The 19,867-nt window shown below is 36.6% G+C and overlaps 1 protein-coding gene across 1 annotated transcript in view; it reads left to right on the top strand.

Annotated features, from left to right (window-relative positions):
- LOC120637882 (gamma-aminobutyric acid type B receptor subunit 1) overlaps positions 1–19,867 on the top strand; it is a 63,032-nt gene that overhangs the window by 17,623 nt on the left and 25,542 nt on the right. The window contains exons 5-7 of the mRNA XM_039909929.1: positions 11,000–11,168; positions 15,149–15,264; positions 16,751–16,878. Coding sequence (XP_039765863.1) covers positions 11,000–11,168; positions 15,149–15,264; positions 16,751–16,878 — 413 coding nt within the window. The remainder of the gene's footprint in view (positions 1–10,999; positions 11,169–15,148; positions 15,265–16,750; positions 16,879–19,867) is intronic.

Raw genomic sequence — 19,867 nt, 5'->3', positions numbered from 1 at the left:
GCGAAGGCTCTCAAAATGACCCGCGCTCCCGCCCTCCCCCCGTTAGCACGGCCCGACCTTCCGCCCGCCTTTGAAGATATCGATAAGGCTGAATGCATGGCTGACTGCCTCGAATCCCAATGCTCTCCGAGCACCGTATCCATTGATAGGCCCCACGTCTTGCGAGTCGAAAGCGAACTCGCAACAATCCTCTCGACCCCTCCCGATGGTGAACCTCTCGCCCCTACGACCTGCGATGAAGTTCATACTATTATCAAGGGTTTCCACTCTAAGAAAGCCCCAGGCCCCGACGGCATTACCAATAAAACCCTAAAGTTACTCCCAGGACAAATTATCAACCTACTAGTGGTAATTTTTAATGTATTCTTGGCAAACTGCTACTTCCCCAACCAGTGGAAGGAAGCAACAGTCATAGGTATTCACAAGTCGGGCAAACCCCGCGACCTTCCCTCCAGCTATCGCCCTATAAGCCTCCTCAACACCTTAGCAAAGGTGTATGAGAGGGTAATATTACACAGACTGAAGGCAGTCGTAGAGGAGAAAAACCTCCTTAACGACGAGCAATTCGGCTTTCGAGCCAAGCACTCTTGCGTCCACCAAGCGCACCGCCTCACGGAGCACATACTGGCAGGATTCAATCGATACAGACACATGAGCCCCACTGGGGCCGTGTTCTTAGACATTGCCAAGGCCTTCGACAGGGTCTGGCACGCCGGCTTGTTGTACAAGCTGCACCATCTGGGCGTGCCAGCTAGTCTCGTTCGTTTGCTGCGAGCGTATCTCACCGATCGCACATTTCGCTATCGTCTAGACGGTACGCTCTCTTCCCCTAGACCCATACGAGCGGGAGTCCCTCAGGGCTCCGCGCTCTCCCCACTTCTATACGCGCTCTTCACGAGCGACATTCCCCGCGACCTACCGGCGACGGTCAAACTGGCCCAATTCGCCGACGATACCGCTCTCTTTGCGACCGATCCCAAAAAGAGCAACATTGCAAGTCGACTCCAAAAGGCGCTCCACCTGCTGGGCAAGTGGTTCCGCCTCTGGAGGATCGAGGTTAACCCCGAGAAGAGCGCAGCGGTGCTCTTCACGGGCAAACCGAGAGGCCGCTTCACGGTAAACCCCGCAGAGGTCACCCTCTACGGGCGTCCCATACCCTGGCAAGACAAGGCCAAATACCTGGGAGTAACGTTCGATCATAGAATGAGCTTCACCGCACACATTCGCAAGGCCCGCAACAAGGCTGCGTATGTGATGGGTCGTCTCTATCCGATGATTTGCCGCAAAAGCAAATTATCCCTCCGTCACAAGGTAACCTTGTATAAAACGTGCATACGTCCCATTATGACATACGCCAGCGTCGTATTCGCCCATCGCCCTCACAGCTCCTACAGGAGCTTTCAAGTCCTGCAGAACAAATTTATGCGTATGACCACGGACAGTCCGTGGTACATGCGCAACGTAGATCTCCACCGAGACCTCGATCTTCCCACCATAGCCCAGTACATGAAAACATTATCAAAGACCTACTTTGAAAATGCAGTCCGACACCCCAACCCCCTAGTGGTCGAGGCGTCCACTTATACCCCCGTCCCCGACGTCGAACCAAAGCGGCGACGTCCGAAGCATGTCCTTGACGACCCTGACGACAAAATAACTACCGACAACGTGTCCCAACAACACACACACACGCAACATTCACAGCGTCTTCGCCGGCGAAGACGAGGGCCCCGATTTCTGACGTCATCCGGACGTGGATCCTTACCACGGTCACGGGGGCGTTCGGACTAAACAATGATTAGTCCAAAAGTCCACCAACAGTCAGATTAACGTCGAACCGAGCCGAGGTCCGAGTCCTCGCAGGAGGCACCCTCGGGTCGACGTCTCCCATACTCCCCCCGATGTCGTCGAGCCCTGGGGCTCTTCTCATGGCGAGCTTTCGCGCTCGCCCCACTCCCCCGGTGACGCCGTAGCAACCCCTTAGGTGGTTATCGGCAAGTGTCCTTCCGAAAAAGCAAAAAAAAAAAAAGCGAATTTTTCACTTAACAATTATTCATTGTAAAGTCAACATCTCCTGATGATGCTCCGGTTTCGGAGCGAAACGTGCGTAGAGGGTATATTGCCGAAGATCTGTTTGGTGTGGGGTATAAGGATTGAAGAAATTATAAATTACACCACACAGACTCTCCTGCTTTTCGCGGAGTATAGCAAATTAAGCTTAATTTTGATAATATATCATGGATTTCCGCAAAGTAACGCCTGCTTCTATCCAATATTTAAAAATCTCGATACGTTTACGATGAGAAATACCATGATTTTTGACGGGAGCGTCGCCTTGTAAATTACAGAAGCTTTAAGCCAACTTTTCTTAGAAGGAAACATTCTGTTAGCTGTCGCAGTTTTTTTCCCCATGCGGACAAAGTGCTGTGACGACTAGCTTGCGATAGAATCTTCCAAGGTCTTTTCGTGTCGTTTTATAGCCGGTAATTTTATAAATAGTTCGCTTTATTTGCGGAATAAAATAAATTTAATCTAGACTAATTTATCGAACACGCTAGCGGTTTGGAACGGAAATAGAATTAAAACTGGAAAATATCAAATACAGATATCCATCGAATAGAGAATTTTAGTCACGTTATCGAGAATTTCAGTAACGTAATCGACAATTAAAAAGTCTCTCATCAAGATTTTTGATAGATACTTCTTAAAAGGTTAATTGAAAGAAAGAAGGTGAGCACAAAAATTTTATTCGCAAGGTTATTTATATTTTCTAGGGTTTAAATGAACAAATATATTTCATAAGAGTAGAACAGCGATATTTTAGCATAAAGTTTTATGCTGAACTGTATTTTATATGTAGTTATATTTTACATGCCATAATTTCTATTTTGCTCAAAAGAACAGCTGGAATTCTAACCACTACGATTACTTCAAAAAACTAACGTTATTTTGCTAAAATGTATCTCTATCTTACTATGTCTAGGAAATATATACGTAGGTCGATATATAGACACAATTGGAAAACTTTATATAAAGGAGACGATAAAAGCAGATGTCAATTGATTTTTCAATGACAAAATCTTTATACTTTCTGGGTAAATAAAATCTATGGTATATCCATTACCTAGGAGGAGCAATAAATTTAACATTCAGAAGAAATTGAAATCTTCAGAAGCAGTTCTACAGGAAGCGCTTTGCAGCGAAAATGATAAATATCTTAAAAAATATATGAATTTCCTAATATTTGCAACAGTAATAATTATGAGCTGTATTTACGACCGCATGAGCTGTATATTATGAAAGTATCATAGCTATTATACTTTCATAATATATTTATTATACAGGGATTTCAGTCAAACGTTGGTCACGTTTGATTGACACACACACGTTGGAATATCAAAGAACTTGAGTGTGCTCACACTCAAGTTCTTTGATATTCCAATGTCCAGCTAAGCTCTACAGAGGAGTCCATTAACACTGTACTGTGCTGTTGCTGCGCAATTCGTTCAGCTATAGTGGTTCTTCTATAGATCTCTTCGTGTCATTACGTCATGAAGAGATACTCAAAGCCTAGCTCTCTCCATAGCCCACTGAGGCACTCTGAGGCTTCTGAAGAGGACCAGTGTAAGCAACTGGTTTCGGAGTTATGTTAAATTTTACGTACTTGCGTGGAAGTAGGTAAAGATAAAAAATAATGGAGACACGGGCTTTTAACGGGTATATATTGAATCGTAGTGGTTATATATGGAATCCCTATTGTTAGTATATATCGTGTTATATACTAACAATAGGGATTCCATCATGAATGTTCTGATACAAAATCACGTTAATATAATAATTTTCCTTACAAGCTAAGCACTTTTAACATACATACATTATAGCATTATAGGCTTGCTTGCTAAATTGAATATTAATTATTATCTTTAAGGTTGCTTGTACAATTAGGTATAGTCATAAATAATTGTTTGATAACCTCTTTTCTTCCTCATTTTTAAATCGTACAGCAAATAACAGATCTGCCCTTCTGACGTTTTCTCAACCCCATTTGAACTGATTTTACAGTTAAAATCAACAATGAAGATCGGTTAAATTAATACCCCATTGCTGACTTATCCATGGCTTATCCCTAATAGATCAGAGAATATAAATTGTAAACCCACCTCATTGCTCGAATGTGGGTTGGGGGGTTCCAAATAAATTCAAATACCCTAGAAAACACGTCATGTTAATATTACTTTCGATTTAAATTCATGGTTACATTCATTACATCGAATCGTTGTAGTACCAAATATGTAATTGAAGCGGTATTTTGGCTTGGGCCCAACAATCGACGAAATCTCGATTTCGGCAGGTTCTTGCCATCCGGTTGACCTGAATATGAGCCTCGAAAACCTCTTCCCTTGGATCGTAAAACTTTATTACGACCTATAATTTTTTTGTCAGCCACGGCCTAAGGGAGTGTTTGTAATAGTGGTGTTTGTTTTTAAATGTCCCAACTCAACTCAACACCTTTTTCACCAAAATCACTTAAAAATTGAACATGATACTTTTTAGAAAATTGTAAGGGAAAAATAACACTCGTTATCTTAAAACTAATGATGCAAGGATTCATATTGCACCCGGGTCTACGAGAAATCGTCAAGATTATGAGATATATTAAAAAATATCTCACGGCTCGAAGCGCAGTGGTATTAAGTCTGAACTAAATTGGCAGGCCTAAAAATACTGGTGTACTTGACGAACTCCCTGGTGCAACAGGTGAGCGCTTTGAATTTAAGTAGGAGGTCCCGGCTTCGATACCCGGCGGCGGCAATCTGTGATTTTTTTTATTTTCTTCGGTCTGGTCTCGTGGTAGGCTTTGACCGTGGCTACTTAACGCACTACCGACAAAGACGTGCCGCAAAGCGATTGAGTGTTCGCGTAAAAACCGATTAGGGGTATGACTACCATACTCCCTAACAGGTTATCCCGCTACCATCGCTTACCACGAGGTGAGGTGCAGTCAAGGGCTAACTTGTAGTGGAATAAAAAACACAAAAAACACTGCTATTACATTGCGGAAGTTGGTGTTCTTTTGCTTCCTATCTCTCTGCTTTTCCGCACGAAAGCGTTTCAGATGTACGTCAAACTTCCCCTTTGCTGTTGCTCGCTATTCCAGCTATAAAAGCTCGTTGCTGTAGAAGGCCGCCCAAGTTGATAACTACTTTTGGGAAACTGTTTTTGGATCTCACGTACACATCAAGTTTTTCTGCCATACAAAAAGTCTTAGTAAGTTATTATTACATGTTGTGTAATCACAAAATTATAATAAATAAATATAAATGTTATATAGTCAAAGTCAAATATTTCTTTATTCAAATAGGCACATAGATGGCACTTTAGATTATATACAAAATGTGTACATAGCAGTGAGTAGTGATGGCGATAACTACAATCGTAAACTTAAAACTAAAGCTACGAGGGTTCCAAACGCGCCCTGGTCTAAGAAGAAGCCCACAACAAAATAAGCCGGATGTTCTTTTTGTTATCACCATCTCACAATGGAATGGAAAATAACTGACAACTTGATGTGGTGGAAGGACTACGAGATTTAGATTTTTGACGGGAAAACTTCTTTAGCAAATTTATGCGAATTTTGGTAGATGAAAAACTTATGGTTTCTCGTCACCGATGACTTCAACATGCTCGTGAGGCGTAGTGTATCAGCCTATGTACATGAATACGCATATATACATTACTTTGTATATAATTACTATTTGTAATATATAATCTTGTAATTTCGTTGATACCATTTTTGCTATCATTATTTACAGTTTTCTCTTCTGTCGGCGTCTTTACGACTTTATTTTTCGTATATGCTTTATAAGACAAATTGCACCATACAGATTTTCCTGTTCCAGGATTAAATATATATATAATTAAGTTTAATATTCATATTTAGTACTATTTTTCGTTTTTTTTTCTTTTTAATAAAAAAGAAAAACTCGCGAGTTTTTGGTAAAACAATGTTGTAATACGAGGTTAAGTACTGAATGAAAACGTACAAACACTCAGCGTGTCGTGTTTTCACAAACTGCAGAATTCTTTTTACTTGCATTAAATAGATTTCTCACTGAAGAGGAAACTTTTTCGCAGCGGGCGGTCTGTCTATTGTGTTTTGGTAAAAACGTTCGCTATTTAGGTCAGATTGTTGCATTATGAATTAAATGGGTCTTTAAAAGTAGACACAGGCGATACCATAACTTTAATTTTGTATATTATTGTATATTATTTATTAACTTCAATTTTAAAGTCGCATTGTATTTTTTAACATTTAAATATGCCGATAAATATAAAACCAAATATCATTTACATTCGAAAAAATATAAATGAATTCAAAATGAATTATTAACTGAATAAGATTAACACACACACTCAAAATATACGGTCAATCCAGAGGTTTAAGTTTTGTTGACGAGTCATTTCTGGGCAATCATTTGTCCATTATACAACAATATCCATGTGAATCAAACGGTTTCAGTTAAATAACTTAGTAAGGAGATTTCTAGGTTAATTTTTACCTTTTCTAATGGAAAAAAATCTGTTTTCCAATTACAAGACACATATCAATTAAGTAATAATAATATTATATTATATACTAGCCGTTTCCAGCCCGCTTCGCTGGGCGAATTGAATAAGGAAATAAATTACATTTTATGTTTCATTTTTATTTATTTTTTTCATATTTTTATTATTCTTCTTTTTTTTTATTTTTGTATGAACATAAATAGGCCCCGCGGATAGAACTGTAAGCATCGATATTGTTTAGACTTACTCAAATTCCAAATTCCATCGATTTAGCCTGTATCTTTCATCCAGGTGATTTTTCTCACTAATATTCATTGTAACTTTCAATGTGCAATCATTATAACATTTCCGTGCCTTTCTTCCAAAAATTAATAATAATTGACATGAAGAAAAAAATTTGAAATGAGCATTGAAAGTTTAAGTTAAAGTCATTGCAAGTCTCATATGTGAAGTTGAAATCTGTCTAGGTTCAAGTGCGACGAATTTTCTGTTAACTAAAATTTTCTCCGTGACATCAATTTTTTATAGAAAATTAATTGTGCATGTTTTTTATGAATTCTATAGGAATAAGTAACTAAATTTCTTTTCCACATCTCATGTGCTTGGAAAATGCATTCATTTTAATCTGTTACATTTCCGCGATCCCGCAATAAAAGAATTCGTCGGTTATGTAGTCTGCAAAAGTAAAATGAATGTAAAATTCTTAGTCCGTTGATTGGATAGCTACATGTAAAGTTAAGTTTTTGAAACCTCTCAATGACTTTTTCTCCGCTGCCAAAAAGACGATTGTTGTAAGGAAATACACGAATGTCCCCACCAAATTTGGAGTCTGTAGAAGTTACAGGTTAGAAATAAAAATTTTAGATTTTAACACCCACCCCCGCAATTCCTGTCGGAAGTAGACTTTATTGAAATCCATTTTGAGATGTTCTTTATGTGAATAATAAAAGATTCCTACCATATTTAGAATTTTTAGAAGCTATATTTCGAAATTGAAATTTTTTATTGTTTACACCCACCCCCGCGAACCTTATTGGAGGTGATTCATTGTAAAATCCGTTTGAAGATCATTTTTATATTACATATAGAATACTCTCACTAAATTTGGAGTCTATAGGAGCTATAGCTTGGAAATTGAAAATTTTCATTGTTAACGCCCCCGCAATCTTCTTTGGGGTGGGATATCGTAAAATTTGTTCATAAATCATTTTTACATCACTTATAGAAAATTCCTACAAAATTTGGAGCTTGTAGGAGCTTTAGCTGGAAAATTAAAAATATTAATTGTTAATACCCACCCCCGCAACCCCCTGTGGGGTGAGCTATCGTAAAATTCGTTCATAGCCTATTTCTACACCTCTTACAGAAGATTCCTACCAAATTTGAAGTCTATAGGAGCTATAGTTTAAAAACGGGAATTGTTCATTGTTAACGCCCCCGCAATCCCCTTTGGGGAATGAATTTCATAAAATCTATTCATAGCTGACCTCTACATAGCAAAAGTAATATTCCTACCAAGTTTCACGTTTCTAAGTCTTATGGTTCCCGAGATTTCGTGGTGAGTGACTATATAGATGGGAATTCTTCGATTATCATCGAAATTTTTAACTTTTTATCGGGCTTTTTTAAAATTTTCTTACATACAAAACTTTCTCCTGACAATTCTGAAGATAAAAAAAAAGCCCAATTGGTCCAGCCGTTCTCCACTACCGTGAGTAGATTCTTAGCTGAATGTAAAAATCCATAATCCGTTTAATACACTCTGTTGAAATCCATGAAAACAAAAGAATCAAGAGAAAATGCTTATCTTTTGTTTTTATTAGCGGGATAAATGTTCATAAAAGTAAAACAGCAATAAAAAAATGAAGGAATGTTGGAATTCAAAAAATAGATAGCCATAAACCATCTAGGAAAAATTTCGGATCGAATGGTGGTAGTTTCATGTCGATACGATCAGTGGTTTAGGCGTGATTGAGCCTCAAACGAAGACCATTTTGATTATATTTATATAGAAGATAGAAGATAGAAGAAGATATGTGAATAATAAAAGATTCCTACCATATTTAGAATTTTTAGAAGCTATATTTCGAAATTGAAATTTTTCATTGTTAACACCCACCCCCGCGAACCTTATTGGAGGTGATTCATTGTAAAATCCGCTCGAAGATCATTTTTATATTACATATAGAATACTCTCACTAAATTTGGAGTCTATAGGAGCTATCGCTTGGAAATTGAAAATTTTCATTGTTAACGCCCCCGCAATCTTCTTTGGGGTGGAATATCGTAAAATTTATTCATAAATCAATTTTACATCACTTATAGAAAATTCCTACAAAATTTGGAGCTTGTAGGAGCTTTAGCTGGAAAATTAAAAATATTAATTGTTAATACCCACCCCCGCAACCCCCTGTGGGGTGAGCTATCGTAAAATTCGTTCATAGCCTATTTCTACACCTCTTACAAAAGATTCCTACCAAATTTGAAGTCTATAGGAGCTATAGTTTAAAAACGGGAATTGTTCATTGTTAACGCCCCCGCAATCCCCTTTGGGGAATGAATTTCTTAAAATCTATTCATAGCTGACCTCTACATAGCAAAAGTAATATTCCTACCAAGTTTCACGTTTCTAAGTCTTATGGTTCCCGAGATTTCGTGGTGAGTGACTATATAGATGGGAATTCTTCGATTATCATCGAAATTTTTAACTTTTTATCGGGCTTTTTTAAAATTTTCTTACATACAAAACTTTCTCCTGACAATTCTGAAGATAAAAAAAAAGCCCAATTGGTCCAGCCGTTCTCCACTACCGTGAGTAGATTCTTAGCTGAATGTAAAAAACCATAATCCGTTTAATACACTCTGTTGAAATCCATGAAAACAAAAGAATCAAGAGAAAATGCTTATCTTTTGTTTTTATTAGCGGGATAAATGTTCATAAAAGTAAAACAGTAATAAAAAAATGAAGGAATGTTGGAATTCAAAAAAATAGATAGCCATAAACCATCTAGGAAAAATTTCGCATCGAATGGTGGTAGTTTCATGTCGATACGATCAGTGGTTTAGGCGTGATTGAGCCTCAAACGAAGACCATTTTCATTATATATATATAGATAAAGATAAAGATAGATTTAATAAAATAAAATTAGTATATTCTATTTTTTAATATATTATTTGAAGCGGTGATAGTATCACTTGCATCAACCTGCATACCTGTGAGTTCTCTATCTCTCTTATGTTCTCAAAGGTGTGTTCGGTCGGTCACCAATCGGTACTGGGCCAGCGTGGTGGACTACGGCCTTAACTCTCATAGTGGAAGGAGACCCGTGCCCTGTAGTGGACTGGTAATCGGTTGATATCATGATGACGATGAGGATATATAAAACACCTTTATTACCGCACTCTGGTACAAATCATATTAAATATAAATTAATGACAACGTTAAATAATTTTGGAATACGATAAATGGCCGCAAACTCAGCATTATACTTCGCATTGGCAACAGTGCTGAGCGGTGTTTTTCAGTTTGCTCCGCGTCCAGCATTAATCTGAGCTAACGACCGCGTCGCCTACCTATTGCACCATTATTTAATAATTTATTGTATTAAAAAAAGACACCCACGAAAAACCGTGGTATATATGGTAGTATATGGTAACAATAATACCTACTATTCAATATACACACATATACACATATACATTTAGTACAGCTTAATCAAGCTTAATACATTTTTAATATAGTTCAAACACTGTCCCAAGACACTTCGTCTTGGAACATTGTTATTTATTTGCTACATTTTAACTGGCAGACTAGCAAAGACTGCGTGTCTGCCTAGACTTACAACCGAAGTTAGTGAATCAATGGAATGCAAAATCTCCAGATGACGAATTGAATCGGGCAGTGCTGTCCTTATCCTACTTGTATCGGTGGACAAGGATAGCACTACTAAATTCAATCTGCCATTTGAAGATTTTGGATTAAAATTGATTAATAACTAATATAGCGGCCATTAAACTCAATGCTATGTTACGAGTAAGGGCTAATTTTGGCATCGGTAACTATAACTTAGCTCGGTTATAAATATTCTCAGACTTCGTCTAATCTATATAAATAAAATAAAATAAAATTAAAAGCCTTTATTCAACTACCAATTATTACATTTTTCTTTCATAACATTTTTACTAATCATTATTAGTAATTTGATAAACATTATATAAAGTTAACTTTGTGATGTCTTTTACTGTCTAATTCTTAGTTTAATTTAGTCTAATCTATATAAGTACTTTTAATAAAACTCCGCATAATTATGAGAATAGTGAAAATCAATACTTATTTATAACTTATATAATATTAAAACTGTGAAAAGTGGATTATCTTTTGATCTTTATGTTGTTATTTTTTGTTTTTGTCTAATCACGTGTTTGGTCACAGGATGGTATGAAGATAACTGGTTTGAGACAAACCTAGAACGAGAAGGTTTAGACTGCACGGCAGAACAAATGCGGGAGGCAGCCGAGGGTCACCTAACCACTGAAGCGCTGATGTGGAATCAAAACGCCAATCAGACTACAATATCCGGAATGACTTCTGAGGACTTTCGGTAGGTCATTGTTCATACAATTTTAAGCTAGATATTGTTTCGATATATGTCAACAACAGGAAATTATTGCATTGAATAAGTTCTAAGATTATTTGTTGGTCTAGATCACAAATTCCTAGATTCGATTCCCGGATTACTAGATGTTAGTTTTTACTTTTATTAATGTATTTATGACATGTTAAAGTATATATATTAGTTTATTTTTTTTTTGAATATTTATTATATTATGTATTATTTTATATGTGTAATCTTGTTCAATCATTAGTATGTATTTTTTTAATTATGCACAACCTGCAGTCTGTTATCCTTTTGATTACCTTATGCTAAGATTGCCTGGCAGAGATCGCTAGTAAGCGAAAATACCGCCTTTTGTACACTGCTTCTGTATGTGTTTTCTTTATTATTCTTCTGTCTTTTTTGTGTGCAAATAAAGAGTATAAATAATAATAAATAATAATGTTCGACAGAAAAATCACTGTGTATCAAAAACAAAAATTATTGAATGTTTCTTTCAAAAAATTTTCAGTTAAAGTCTGGATACATCAATAAGACGTTATCTATACCCATGTCTTAGAGAATAAGCTGAATCTTCAGAGCCGTTTATAATGCCAGACATGAGAGTATCAACCCGCATTGGAGCAGCGTGGAGGATCAAAGCTCAAAATTTAACTTGGGAGATAAGACCTGTGCCCAGCCGTGGGATACTTTTACACTGAGGATGTCAATAAATAAACTCAGCTGTCACAATTTTGAATAATATAAAAAATACGATTGCCGTTATAGTATTTTCGTTTTAAAAGTTACATGAAAATACAAATAAAGCAACTATCCTGTATAATTACGATAAAGGTATAGATATTTAGCTACATAATGGCAAGTACACACTACCGACAGCGGGGGCAACAGTGCCGAGCATTTAAAGTTACCCAACAAAAATTCATATGTACCTGAGATTCCAATGTTAAGATGATAACAACTCCAAAGCATTGATGAGTTTCACGACTCAAATCTGTATCTTTTTGCCACTAGCTAACCCTGCCGTCCCCAGTATGCACTGCTTACTCCAATAATGTCTACTATTCTAAGTTAGATGAGTTGTCATTTATTTAATATTAATACTTCATACTCTGAATAGTTTATATCAATTCGGGCAGAAAGAGCTAGATATTTTTGCAGCGTCACGATAAATAAAATGGTTTTGACAACTTTTACACGGTTAGAAGGGATATACCTATTACTTCTTTTCTTTCGCAAAATTGTATTCAATTGAAAGTGACAGACGTTCGACTGAGTTTTCGAATTGATATTCAGACAATGAGTTCAATTTTTTCCTTGAAACGAATAATAATATTTCCGCCTGTTATTTACTTACTATAAAATTAAACGATTATTTAAATTACTCAGAGTAAACGCCCAATTCGCCCCCTTGTTGTAAATTGGTTTTGAAAATTAGCCATTATGTAGGAGCTTTTCACCTCTTCTACTGTGAGCTGTTTCTTTATACAATGTTAGAGTTTTTTTTTATATTATTTTGCACAAATTGAAGATAAATCAATTCAAACTAGTGCTATGCCGTTTTATCGTCTCGTCATCATCATATCAGCTGACGGATATTCACTGCCGTTCTTTTGAAGGCATTTCCAAATTGTATGATTACTAGTGCCGTCTATATTCAGTTAGTCACTGCGATACGTCTGATGCCTGCATACTCGTAGTTTTCTAGCAAATCTACTTAGCTTTCTTTCGTTGCTGGATCGTCATTGCAATACAATGAAACACCAAAGTCACTCACTAAGTTTCTAATCTATTTATTAATAATAGATCCTCTATTATACTGGTTTTTAATCACAAGAGTACCCTTAGATAGTTAATGTAAAAACAAAGAATTCTAAATCCACCGAAGCAGAAGTCATGACTTAGCTTTGTAATAAGTGGGACGAAAAGGAGTCTTCCACACCCCATTTACGATTATCTGTTCGGCAATTTCAGCGGAACGTTGACGGAAAATGTTTTTCCGGGCATGCGGAACTTTAGTAGGGTTGTTTGGTAGTTTAACGATTACCTACGCTTTGTTGTATTATTTTATTATACATACCACGAATAATAATGTCCAGCTCTATGATTGCCAATAGTGGGAACCAGAATTATGGGTGTGCGACATTCCCTCCCCACCGTCCCCAAAATCATCGGACCCTCGAACCTACCTGTCCCGTGATTAAGAAAATCTCTTACATTGTTCAAACAGTTCTAGTCTATTTTTTGCATCTAAAAATAGTCAAACAATCTTGCGCAGTGGCGTATCAAAAAAAAGATTTCCCAAATGAGGCTGACATGGTGGGTAAGATGCGGTTTGGAAAACACAAAAAACTACAACTGTTATTAACAAATTAAGATATAAAAAGAAAATCGTTTTTTCATCTTAATTTGCTATTATTAGTAGGTATTTATGCGCTTATTTGCTCATAAATACCTCCTATATCTCCTTTCAATACACTATTCTAGAAGGCATTCCAAATGTAATGACAGATACTTTTAGGAACTAGATAAAGATGTAACACTTCTTAAAACTTGTTGACTAGGCTTATAGTGTAAGATTTGCGAGTTGAATTTCATAGGTAAAAATATTATGAACCCATATTAAATTAGGCCTAGAGCAATCTTGTATTCCAAGTCAAATGACATTGTATGAATCAGACATGTAACTTTGTTATCGCGGACGTAAAGTGTACGTGACTAGAACTTAGTAAAAGTTTCTCGGCAATAGAAAAGCATCTTGTTAAATAACCCCAAAATGTTTTCTACATACGAGAACACATTTCCTTACGAAGATCATATTATAAGTTTGAGGCTTCATGAAGTTGTTAAAGGTGCAAAATATTTTCAAACCGTTGCTTATTATTTGGCAAAATTTTGATTCCGCACGCGTGTACCAAACACTTGGCAAAATATAGCCAAGCAAATCATGGACTATCCCACTTTTGCGTGTGATTTTATTACGCATATATCCCTTTATTTGTACAAAGCTCTTTACTTCCTTGTTTCTTATCTTAAGATTCCGACGACATGATTAACGTTAAAGTGCTTCAGCTACATTTATTACTACGTTAATATATTTTACTTTATATGATTTCCCTGGACAAGACTTTGCTTTTTTATAAATAGTCAGAAACAAACAAAAAACAGCGTGTGTCGTAGCGCGTTCACAACTTGCATTAATGCCATGCGAGCGTATGAACTGCAAGCGTTTGCCACGAGCTTATTCAATTTGCGCCAAAAAACAGACACTCAATCGGATTTGCGGCAAACGCTTGCAACTTGACCAAGTAGTAATTGCCAAGTCAAACGCCTGATCAAATCGTTGAAATCGTGAAGGCTTGTCGAGGCTTGGCAAGCATGTCGATATGCCATTATCCATAACACTCGCGCAATTAAAAATGTAGCTGGCATATTAGTTCAAACTTCTTGATGCGCGTTATGAAAATCAGATACGAGTAAGAGTAATATTCCCGAATGAAAATTGCTCACGCAGATGAACTTTATCTCAAATTAGAGTGATTCTTTTCCTTACTAATAAGCGTCCAAAAGCGGTTTTCTCGTGTAAAACTAGTGAGAGATGACTATGACAGATTGAGAGAAAATTTGTTCAACTTATCACCGGTTTTTAAACGATTATTATTAATATAGCATAAAGCCTTAATTAACTAACTAACGAGGGCTAGCGTCGGAATAGTAATGCATTGCTCTTCCAAGCCTTTATTTTGAAAGGTGCTGTCAGTTGAAGTGTGACCAAACACCGCGTAACTATTCCAACGTTATGCCACGCTTATATATAAGGCCTTTAGCCTCAGTCGTAGTAGGTATTTAATGTTGTCAATTTACTTAACTCAGTTATTTATCTGCGTAAAAAAATACTTATGGTCAACGCCAAAGAAGTATCACTAACTTTTGCATTTTTAATGTAATTTTATATTTTGTAACAGATCAAGGCTGAATGAAGCACTACGTGAAGCCGGCTATAACATCGACGGGGAGAGATTTCCGGAGGGGTATCAAGAGGCCCCCCTAGCCTACGATGCTGTATGGTCCGTTGCTTTAGGTAACTTCCATGAATACTAAGTTACATTATACAAATAGGCGCACATAATACAGTACCTAAGTCTTCTTGTATTTCTTTTATAATGTTCCTTCAATAGTACATCATTGATCAAGGTTTAGATATAATAAACACACTTTTAACTGTATACATGGGTTACACTTAATTCCGTTTATCTTTTTATTCTTAGGATGCCAAATGTCAAGGGTGAAGGTTGACAATTACTAGTGCTATCTCTACTTCAGATACCGCTGCTTTATATAGTGATTTGGTGCTTTTTCCAAACCATTGTCGTAAGATTTGAGCCATTTTATTCTTCTACGGCCAGCAGTGGCGTGCATAGCGGGTATGCACTGGCAGTGGCGTGCATAGAGGGTATGCAGATTATATAAAATGAAGAAAACCTCCAGTACGAGCTATAAAAAACTTAAGGATAGCCATTGTAAGAGTTATATAAAACCTACCCTTACATATTTATAACTCGTACTGTAGATTTTCTACATTTTATATTATCTGCATACCTTATGCACAGTTGCGTGCATAGAGGGTATGCACAGGGTATGCAGATGATATAAAACGAAGAAAATCTCCAGTATGAGTTATAAATACTTGAGGGTAGGCTGTTTATTATATAGGCTTTATTTTATATCGTTTGCTCTTTGCGCGCTGACGCCCTGGCTTTCTACTAACTGCGTGGCACTTTACCTTGTATGTGACAACACGAATCTTGCCGTGGAGATGCGGTGACGTCACTCTGGGTCTAGAACACGAATTTCGATTGGATGTTCCACCGATGTACAACGGACAGGTTCTACTCTTCAAATGTTAGGCACTGGTCTAAGCAACAAGCAGATACTTACCGGTCGTACCGAGGCGATCCAGACCGAGATCTGTTAGGTCGTATTTCGATTGTATGGGAGACAACGTGGCAATGCTCCCTGGAGAATCTGAAGATTTGGATCCACACTCCACTCACACACTGCACAACAACTGCACAACAACTTCACAGGGGCGAATTAACTTGAATTATGTTGTCTACTACGATAGCGAGAATAATAGAAGATCAAATTCTATTCATTTTCGAATTAGCAGCGTGGTTTTGCTACGTTCGCGTCGATAGCAACTTTGCAACTCTTTTCGGCTGGGGCCAATGAGCATTCGTGTACAACCGTAAGCTCGGGAAGCTCTGCCATTGGCTAGACCAGATAGCAATATAAACTATAACCTCATAAACTATCCTATAACCTCCACTTTGCTATGTTAAATTAAAAACAGCAAAATTCAAAATCGGTAAAATTATTTAAGCCGTGCATATCAACAAACAAACAGGTACATTTTCACATTTAGAAATTTAATTATCTATAAATGGTTTCATTATCGCCATTGTATTATTAAATTAGGTACTAACATTTAGATTCTTGTAAATTTATTTCTAGTTACTTATAAGAACAAAAACTTCCAGACAAATTCACCCAATATTTTTTTTCAGCCTTCAACAAAACAATGGAAAAATTAGAGAAGAGCGGTTTAAGCCTGAAGAATTTCACGTACACTAATAAGAAAATTGCGGACGATATTTACGAAGCAATAAACTCTACTTCGTTTCTAGGTGTGTCGGTAAGTACCTATTTTATTTACAACTTAGGCTTTAAAAGTAAAACCACGCCTCAGTGCTGAAACGTAATTAGGTGTTTCTTGCGCGGCTCATTAAGCGTAGCTTTAGGCGCATACGTGGCGCAATAGAGGTAAGGTTCTGCGTGGCATACCAGGACGTAATATGTGTCATTATTATATTATTATTATTGATTTTATTATCATTATTATCACTATTCTGAGCGCATTATGTCCTAGAAGCCGTTAAGTCGACTGTTTAGGTTGTTCTTATCATTCTTTTGTTATATTTCAATTAAAGCTGTAATGCCCTATATTTTTATACGCTTTATTATAATGTAAATGGTCTATGTTTACTGCAAAAAAATACGACGCTAATGAACTAAATTATAATTAAAATGCTCATAAATAGTACCTTTTTAGGCGAACCAACAATATCTTTGATTAGAAGCATTTCTGTATTTCGGTCTAAAGGGCGTGATTGCCTATTTTAACTTCAGGCACATAAGGCAACATCTACGCCTTAAGGCTGCAAATTGTAGGCCGTGTTCTTTGCATGACCTGTGAATTTTTGTTCTGGTTTCATACGATGGTTTTCCACTATCCATCAGTTTGACCGTGTGCTTGGTTTGTTAATTATTACAATAAAGAAATAAACAAAACTTACTCAACACATTTTTCATATAACCATTTTTCAACTATAGCTATCATTTAAACGAATGTTTTAATGATGGCTATAGCCTCCAAGCTTTAATAATCGTTAAAAATAACCGTTTGACGGATAGACCACATTTAGACACTGGCGTCCATTTTCTATATTCAATCTATCTGTAATCTGTTGATAAGTTGCTTAGCAATGTTGTTATTTGTTAAAAATCTTTTGACAATAACCACGTTGCTTACTTGTTAATCTATAGATTACGGATGGATTGTATATTGAAAATGGACGATAGAGTTTGACGAATAGATTGGACTGCCGATTGGCGCAGTGCGCAGCAGCCTTGCTTTCTGAGTCTAAGGCTGTAGGTTCGATTCCCACTACTGGAAAGTGTTTGTGTGACGAACTATCTGTATATTATAGCATTTATTATTCATAAAAATATTCATAACTCATCGTAGTACCCGTAACACAAGCTCCGCTTACTCTGGGGCTAGATGGCGATGCGTGTATTGTCATAGTATATTTATTTATTTATTTTATTTATTTATTTTATTTATTTGTCACTTTATAATCTTCTACTAATGCTCGTTGTAGATAAATAATTAGTCTCATTAGAATACTTCAGATAGCAGATTTAATTAAAATGGAATCCTTAAAAAAGGATTCCACTAAATTCTATCTCCCATCTTGAGATTTTGGATTGCCCATTAATTTTGGATTACATGGTAGTTCTGGAATGAGTGATACATATGTATATGAATAATATATATAATATGCTTATTATATACAAATAAACACTCAAAGGATGAAAAACATTTATGTTCATTACACAAACTTTTTCCAGTTAAGTGGGAATCGAACCGTCAACCTTAAACTCAGAAAGTAGGATCGCTACCCACTGCGTTAATCGGCCGTCATATTCAGTAATACAGAGTAGCTATATAGAGACAGGAAAATTATAACCATATTTCTAAGCATCACAGTTATTTTAGAAATCAGCAAGAACTTTTTATTCATGAACTAACTTAGGCGGTTCGGCGTCTTCGAATTAGTCGAACAATTATAATTTAACGAAATGAATATTTAAAATATTATTTCCAGGGTAAATCGAATTTCCTAATGGATTTTGGTTATTTACCTGGAATTTTAGCCAATTCAACAGCAAATTAGTACTAATATGGGCCCAGTCTTGCACCCCAAATTGGTGAGGCAATTATACTCTATGTACGCTCAGTCTTAGATTTTTTTTCCCGAGCAAAGGGCAAGTTAAGTTACCCTCGTTAGCCTAATGACTTGCAGATTATATTACCATTAGAACTAAAATTTGGGGTGAATTTTGTTTTCGTTTTAATTGCATTATTTTTGGGATAGGGTGAAAATTAAATATCAATTACACTTGTTGGCTTCTACTTCATTCCATTATTGTTTTTTCACTTAAAAACTTTATAGACATTTTCATGTTTTTTTTAAGCCGCAAAGCGAGATGCTTAAGTGTTTAACGCTGTGGTCTTAAGTGGAAAGCCCCTGGTTCGGTCCTCGTCAGAGGCAAATTAAAGAATTTATAATTACTTAATTTTCTCTGGTCTAGTTTGGAGGAATTGAACGTGAATTATTTGCGTCCTAACGCCATGAAACCAAGGGATTAAGCGTTCCGGTACGATGATGCGTAAAATATATGTTGGCATTATGGTATAGTTTTTAATTGTAAACACTCGTTAGGGCGTCTAAACTATATTAAAAGAATCCTATGCAATTCACACTCGAAGTAGTGAAACTTCTGAAAGTAGCCTACGTGAGATGGATATAGAGTATGAGACGTATCAGGATATATCTAAAGATTATTATTTTTTAGCAAGCTTTAAAATTATTTTATACTTTAATGTTAAATATTATATTACAAATATTACATATTATACAGTTTCCATGCTGAAATAAAATGTGCAATATATTTATATCTCATTCTATTGCCGATTTTATCCTTGTGTTAATTTCTTTATCGTGACTAAAGAATTTTCACTTTTTTTATTCCAACACAAGTTAGCCCTTGACTGCAATCTCACCTAGTGGTAAAAGATGATGTAGTCTAAGATGGTAGCGGGCTGTCTGGGATCATGGCAGTTATATTTAACCCGTAATCGGTAACCCATGACCGCTAATCGCTTTCTGCGCGACATCATACCGGAACGCTAAATCGCTTAGCAGCACTTTTTCTTACTTTAACTGGCCACGGCCAAAGCCTCTCACCAGACCAGACCAAATTCAGAAATAATAAATTTCTAAATCTTCCCAGGCGGGAATCGAACCTTGGACCTCGAACTTAAAACCTCAACCCGC

The sequence above is a fragment of the Pararge aegeria genome, chromosome 4 (genome assembly GCF_905163445.1).
Source record: "Pararge aegeria chromosome 4, ilParAegt1.1, whole genome shotgun sequence".
In the NCBI taxonomy this organism is placed as follows: domain Eukaryota; kingdom Metazoa; phylum Arthropoda; class Insecta; order Lepidoptera; family Nymphalidae; genus Pararge; species Pararge aegeria.
The sequence above is the reverse complement of the archived record's forward strand: the minus strand, read 5'-3'. Positions and strand labels throughout refer to the sequence as shown.